General features: G+C 32.3%; 1 protein-coding gene across 1 annotated transcript; it reads left to right on the top strand.

Moving 5' to 3' along the window:
* The first annotated feature begins 575 nt into the window (after positions 1 to 575).
* Positions 576 to 5,234, top strand: LOC133699722 (3-oxoacyl-[acyl-carrier-protein] synthase I, chloroplastic). The gene is made up of 7 exons (XM_062123117.1): positions 576 to 1,174; positions 1,625 to 2,056; positions 2,287 to 2,460; positions 4,306 to 4,419; positions 4,530 to 4,631; positions 4,758 to 4,824; positions 4,918 to 5,234. Exons 1-7 carry the CDS (start codon positions 716 to 718, stop codon positions 4,983 to 4,985), a joined length of 1,416 nt encoding a protein of 471 aa, XP_061979101.1. The 5' UTR covers positions 576 to 715; the 3' UTR covers positions 4,986 to 5,234.
* Positions 5,235 to 7,750: the final 2,516 nt, after the last annotated feature.

Genomic DNA, 7,750 nt, shown 5'->3' with positions numbered 1-7,750 from the left:
TTGTAACTTTTTTTCTATGAAATTATCCTGATATCATGCCTCCATTATTTAACAGGTTCAATATGGTTGATTCGAGCCTATTGTTTTTTTTTCAATTTTGCTTTTTTGATATTAGATTGATTTAAAAATTGAGATTGATAATTTTATTCAATATATTTTCTACGAGGTTATTTTGATTCTATGATCAGGTTATAGATTTGATGTGCTAATTTGGGCAGAATTAGATCAATTTTTTTTTTAAATTGTGTTCTTTTTTATTTTCTTATTTGACATGTTATTTGATATTTATTTTTATTTTTATGTAATTATCTTGTTTTTATTTATTTTTTATTTTGTTAACAGATAAAATTATTAAGACATTTTAATAATATTATAAGATTATATTTTTATAATATTGATAAATATTTATCTTTTACATTGAATTATTGCTAAATTTATTTATTTATTATCATTATCTTTTTTCTAATCATATTATTATATTAGGCAAACTTATTCGTCCCATTCAAGTAGTTGACCGGTAACTACGATTTTTGTTTTAGAATATTTACATTATCTTAACACTCTTTAATGTTTGAACAAAAGTACATCTAGCAACCAATCTAACCCCGCTGGTTTTAATTAGCAAGCAAAATTGCAACTCCCCTCATTCACTCCTTCCCCGCTGCGAACAAGCACCATCGTTATCATCGCTCTCTCAAAAACTCCACACACAGCCATGCAAGCCTTGCAATCCACTCCTCTGCGTTCTTCTCCCTTAAACCCACTTCACAAAAAACCCCACAATGCAACTAAATCCCCAACTCAAAGACTCTCATTTATCAAAGCATCCTCCTCTTCATCAACTAGTAATTCCACCGTTTCGGCTCCTAAACGAGAGAAAGACCCTAAGAAGAGGATTGTTATAACCGGAATGGGATTGGTCTCTGTCTTTGGTAATGAAGTCGATGCTTATTATGATAAATTGCTTGCAGGTGAAAGTGGGATTGGGACCATTGACCGCTTTGATGCTTCTAAGTTTCCAACCCGGTTCGGTGGGCAGATCCGGGGGTTTAGTGCACAAGGTTATATTGATGGAAAGAATGATAGGAGGCTTGATGATTGTTTGAGGTATTGCATTGTCGCTGGCAAGAAGGCTCTCGAAGATGCGGATCTTGGAGGGGATAATCTATCTAAGGTTTCTTTCATTTTTTGTGTTAGTTTGAATATTTTTTATGTTTCTATTTCTGGGTTTTCTGGGGTTTGTTGTTTTGCTTGTTATTTTGGATCTGATGGTTGTTTTTATTGTTAATTTCAAGAAAAAGGGAACTTGCATTGGCAATTTTGTTTCTATATATTGTAGTTGTTATTTTGATATAATAAGCCGTGTCACTACGAAAATGGTGAAGATGCTGGACAAAATCAATTAATCTTGAATGCTTCATTATGCTTTCTTTTTTCTTTTTTCTTTTTTTGTAGAGAAAAAACATTTTAAAGTAATTTTGAATTGAATGGTATGTCGGGCCAGGTTGGATTTGGTATTTGGCTCGTTGTTTGTTTGTTTGTTTCATTGGTATTGAAGAAAGTATGTGTACTTTCGTTTGCTCAAGCCACATACTTGCTGGTTGTTGTAATGTATGTTTTGCAGATTGACAAGGAGAAAGCTGGGGTGCTTGTGGGTACAGGAATGGGTGGTCTTACAGTCTTTTCTGATGGTGTTCAATCTTTAATTGAGAAAGGGCACAGAAAAATTACCCCATTTTTTATTCCTTATGCTATAACAAACATGGGTTCTGCCTTGCTTGCAATTGAACTTGGTTTCATGGGTCCAAATTACTCGATTTCAACTGCTTGTGCTACTTCTAACTATTGCTTCTATGCTGCTGCCAATCACATTCGCCGAGGTGAGGCAGATATGATGATTGCTGGTGGAACAGAAGCTGCTATCATCCCTATTGGTTTGGGAGGTTTTGTTGCATGCAGGGCCTTATCACAAAGAAATGATGATCCAAAAACCGCATCTAGACCATGGGACAAAGATCGAGATGGTTTTGTTATGGGTGAAGGTGCAGGAGTGTTGGTAAGCTTGTGTCTATTTCTGTGCTAAGGATGGATTATCTATAGATTTTAAGCTTCTTCATCTATTTTCCTTTTTTTTTTTCTCCTGTCAAGTATATCTTTTTTTGACATTGCACCTGCATGTCATAAATGATGGAATTGAGTTCTACTTGATTGGTCATAATTTAATAAGATATTGCACTATGAGTTGGAATCTAGATGTTATATGAACGGAGTTGTATGGTTTGGCAGGTAATGGAGAGCTTGGAACATGCAATGAGACGAGGTGCACCAATCATTGCTGAGTACTTGGGAGGTGCTGTTAACTGTGATGCTTATCACATGACTGATCCAAGAGCTGATGGTCTTGGGGTATCTTCATGCATTGAGAGAAGTCTTGAAGATGCCGGTGTGTCGCCTGAGGAGGTATCTCCCTTTGTTTCTGATGACCATCCTAATTTTGTGTTCTTTTTCTTCTTTTGTAGTAGTAGTACTCTGGTGGAATATATCGCAGCTGTCTTACATTTTAGCAGTGTGATTTTTAAACTATTGCATAATCGTTCCCTCTGACATTAATTTAATACTCGTACCTGCTATCTCTAGAAGTCCATCTGTAACTCTTGTTATGTATGGGATGTGCATCAATGCACACCATAGTGAAAAAGATAGTGCTAAGGAACATGCTTTTAATATTAAAAACAATGATGTCAAAGTATAGGAGCTCCTTGTAGAAGTTTTACACAAGTCTCGAGATCTCTGCAGATCCACTTAGTTGTTGAGTGTAGTCATCCCATTCCATGTTCACAGGCAATTACCAGGGACACATTTGGCTCTTAGGTGTTGGCATGTCGCTGTTTGGGGTGGAGAGTCAATCTCAAAACTTCTTGTTGTGGTGTTGGAGCTACCCTCACTTTTATTCTTTACAAAAAATGCAACCTTAATACATGGACTTGTAATTTTTATATCAAAGTAACTTATTGTTTGCTCAATGTAGTAGAGGATGACTCCTAAAATTGCATCCTGTATGCTTTAAATTGTATGTCCATTGGAACCCTGCTTGGGACTTGTTTATATTTGTATTTATCCTTCAGTTTATAATTGGCCTTTTTGGTGTTTGGATGTCCACGAAGATTTTGAAATGCTGTCAGTTGATAAGGGGAAAATGATGGTGAAGCTCAAGCTTTAGATTTGAATTCTTTTTTTCTGTATTTGTTTGGTTTTATATGTGAGGGAAATTAGTAGTTCCAACTGACGTAAATGGAGGAAAGTTGTGAGTAGGAGAAGATAGAAGCGCCTCCCCCCCCTCCCCCCCCCCCCCCCCCCTCCCCTAAGGTTACATGGCTATTAGTCTTAAGTTACCATCTTAATGTCGTCATTCACATTAGCAGGAATGGGAAGTAAATATACATTAGCAGGAATGGGAAATTAAATATACATGTGATTTAGGGATATTGCCACTTTGGTTCTTTAACTTTTTAAGATTTCTATTTGATTTTTTTTTTAATTTTAGTTTTTTCTATTTGAGCTTTTAAATTGTATGAAGTTTTCTAATTTAGCACTTTCCTCTACAAATGCCCTTTTGATCATTGACATGATGATGGATTTGAATATTCTTCGTGAGGGTATTTGTGGAACAATTAATTAATTTAAGATTTTTTAAGTTGTTTAAATACTCAAATAACACAAATTGAAGTGTAAAGATTCAAATGGAAATGATGTAAAAGTAGAAGGATGAAAGTGTGATTATCTCTCTAAATTAGGCCTTAATTGGACATGGTTTGATAGTTGAAACACCTAGAGAAGAGTTAGAGATAAGGTACTCGTTGATAAAACTCAAGTTCATGCACTGAGTTTGGAATCTTTCCCTTCTTCTGTTCTTCTTCAATATATGAATGCATGGTAAAAATCTGTTGTTGAATTCAATATATTAATTCTTTAGAATCCGAGACAAAAGTTAGGGATATGTACTTGGATGATTTAAAGTTCAATCATTTTGCAAATGAATTGGCAAATCACACCAAAATAATGCAAAATGTTTCTTTTAGTAAATTTATTTCATACTAAATCTGTTTTGTTCTGAAAGCATAAATCAGGAAAGAAGAGTTAGAATTTTCTTTTCATGGGGTCCTGAATAGCTGGAAAGCATATATTTGTTTAGTCTTTAAATGGGGTTAGTTAATGCCATCATAAGTTTTGTTCTATAATATAAGAAGGCTGTTGTTTCGGTTGGTGCTACTGTTAGCAAATTAATCTAGTGCGTTAATTTTTCAGGTTAACTACATAAATGCACATGCAACTTCCACTATTGCTGGCGACCTTGCTGAGATAAATGCCATAAAGAAGGTATTCAAGAACACTTCAGGAATCAAAATCAATGCAACGAAGGTAATCTGCCTTCCTCTCTTTGAAGTTTGATTGTTTTGAATGGAGAAGCCTACAATGGTGTTTTCTTCCAGTGGATGGTTGACGTTGTATGCTTGTTCATTTTGTTTCAGTCTATGATTGGACATTGCCTTGGTGCTGCTGGAGGTTTGGAAGCAATTGCATCTGTGAAGGCCATAACAACGGGATGGTTGCATCCTAGCATTAACCAATTTGTATGTGTCAGATCATTTCTGAGTTTTAATTCCATAATTTTGTGGTGCTTTAGGTGTATTTTTGTTAACTTAAATAGATGGTCTCGTGAATTAGACTGTGCTTAGTGCATTCTTTTCTGACTGCAGAATCCAGAGCCCTCAGTTGAGTTTGATACTGTTGCCAACAAAAAGCAACAACATGAAGTGAATGTGGGTAAGATGGCGAAAGCTTTCAATGTGGATTTTGATTTTCAATTGCTGTAAACCAGAGTCTGAAACTGCTCACTTTAACCATGTCTGTCTACAGCTATTTCGAATTCTTTTGGATTTGGTGGACACAACTCCGTCGTGGTCTTTTCTGCATTCAAGCCTTGAGCATCTGGCCTCTGTACATTTCTTTCCATGCATTCAAGCCCCGAGCATACAGCTTGTCTGCATTTTTCGGAGGGGATCAGTCTTGCTTAGTTGAGATATGCTCAAGTGTCTAGTCAAAGAGGCTTCTCCATCATTTAATTCGAGCATTCCAGGCGATTGTAGTTGTGCTGTAATAATTTTGAGTTGAACAACAGCTTTAAGGTTTATGGATCGTTGATCTTATATGATTAATTTTCGTTTTTCTTTTCCTTTTCCGTTGTTGGAACTTTTATAATTTTTCTTTATTATAAAAACTAAGCGAGTCTGGACCCGAGTCTAGGTGCAACTGGACAAGGCCTAATTGTGCCTGGGCTCATCTTCAACCCTGGTTCCCCTTTTTTTTTTTTTTTCCCCTTATTGTTTTTTAGTTTTTTCATCGTTAAGTTACTGGTTAAGTGTACAAATTTAATACATTGGTTTTTTTAAACCAAAAAAAAAAAATCATCATTAATTTTTTAGCGTGGGTGTATAACTTAAAACTTTAAAAGTTGATTTTTTTCCGTAGTAAATTTATTTTACCATTAAATAATCTTTAAAAGATAGTAAATTTTAAACTATTTTGTATGTCTTGTATATCAAATTAGAAAGCTATCTTAATCCAAAACAAAGATTACTATTCATTATAATATTATAATTACTACATCACTTGTTTATTTTATTTTTTGCTTTTGTTTCAGGGATAAGGTGATGATCTTTTCAATATGATATAAATGTATTTTAAGGATTATGTGAGGTTATTTTGATAATTAAGTTTTTAATGCACGGTAAAATTATTAATGTAATCCTTAAATAAAATAATCCAATGCCTTCCGCACAAGGATTTTTTATATTTTCATATTTGATAAAACAATAGAATTGCTATATTACCCTTACCATTTAAAATTTTTAACCTTAGCTTTAGGAACTTGATTGTAATTTCATCATGATTTGTTTATAATTATTGTTTAGTCTTAAGAGTATTTTTAGTTTTATACAAGTATTAAAAAAAACAAAAAAGGTGTTGTTGCATGCCTCGCATGCATCAGCGTGTTGGTCTCTTTGTCACCTTCTTGCAACTAGAACTGATAGTTGTAATCGTGATTCCACCACATCATTTGATTTGTCTTGACATCTTCTTCCTTTCTAGATGACATGTGTATTGTAGTTTGGGGTTTGGCTCAAAAATGTTTTTCTTTTCTTTTCTTTTTTTCTTTTCCTTCTCTTTCTTCTTCGGATTGCATTCCAGCCATGCAAAAAATCATATAATCCCTTCATTTTTTTTCTTTTTTTGGTTCAATCATTCTTCTCTTATTTGCAATTGTTTTATTTACATTGATTATTTCTAATTGGATTTTATTTTCAATTTCATCATCGGTCATTTAAATTTTTAAATTTGGTCATCGTTTTTTTATTTGTTATTTGTTTTCGTTTGAATCTTTTTCTTGATTGATTTGTTTTTTTTTCAATTACATCCCTAGATATTTATTTTCATTTATTTTGTATGTCAAATTTGGTCATAATTCTTTTAATTTCTATTTTTAATCATTTTCTTAATGGATTTGTTTTTTACAATTCCATCCCTAAACATTTAATTTCATTTCATTTTTATGTTGAATTTAGTCTTAATTCTTTTAATTGCTATTTTTTTATTGATTTTTTTCTCCATTTTATCTCTCAATATTTGTTTGATTAAGAAACTTGCTTCTTTGATTTTTTAGGGTTGCCTTTAATGGGATCACCCCGATCTCATGACCTGAGTTATGGATTTGAAGGACTAGCCCGAGTTGACTTCTGTTTTTTTTAAAGGATTTTTTTTTCAAATATTGTTTTTTGCCATAATTTTTTTTCACTTTTCTATTTATATGGTCATTTTGATTTTATGTCCTAGATCATACGTGTTGATTTGTTGACCTGAGTTGACTGTTGAATTTGCTCGAGGCTTTTTAAGATTTAACCATGTTTAGGATTTTTTTTTGGGCTTGCATGATTTTTACAAATGTTTTTAATTTCACCCATATAATTATTAATCTTTAAAATTTGATCATTATTCTTTTTATTTATAATTATTTTATTTAGGATTATTTTTTATTTTTTTCATTAAATTGCATCCTCCTTGGGTTTTTTCTATCAATTTTTGTCCTTGTTATTTTTGTTACTTTAGCAGGTTTTTTTAATTAATATATTTCTACTAATCTCATCTTTCATAATTAAATTGATTGATAATTATGCTTCTTAATTGAATTTGGGTAAAAAATTTCATAAAATGCGACTTTTAGAGATTATACTAGGTTTAAGAGGTTTGTTGGGTTTGCCCTATTTTTTTCCCTTTTTCTAAATTGACGTTTTCTTATTTTTTATCCTCTTTTTAACTTTTTTTATGTTATTTTTTTTTAATTCTAATTTTTTAAACTTTTGTTTTCTTATTTTTTTTTTCGGTTTGATTCTATTCGATTAGCTCTCGACAATTTGTTTTTATTTCACCCCTACCATTTTTAATTTATAAATAATATATCATATTCCAAATGATTTTCAATTCCAACCTCCGTGATTTTTTAATCTTTCAAGTTTGGTCCTAATTCTTTTAATTGTAATTTTTTTGTCTGGGATATTTGTTTTTAGATTTCATCCTTATTGGGTTTTTTCTGCCAAATTTTAGCCCTATTTTTTTTTGTTCCTTTTCTTTCACAAGTTTTTTATTAATATTTTTTCAACGATTCTATCATTCAAAATTAAAATGGATGACATCT

The sequence above is a fragment of the Populus nigra genome, chromosome 7 (genome assembly GCF_951802175.1).
Source record: "Populus nigra chromosome 7, ddPopNigr1.1, whole genome shotgun sequence".
NCBI lineage: Eukaryota > Viridiplantae > Streptophyta > Magnoliopsida > Malpighiales > Salicaceae > Populus > Populus nigra.
This window is presented reverse-complemented; position numbering and strand designations above follow the sequence as displayed.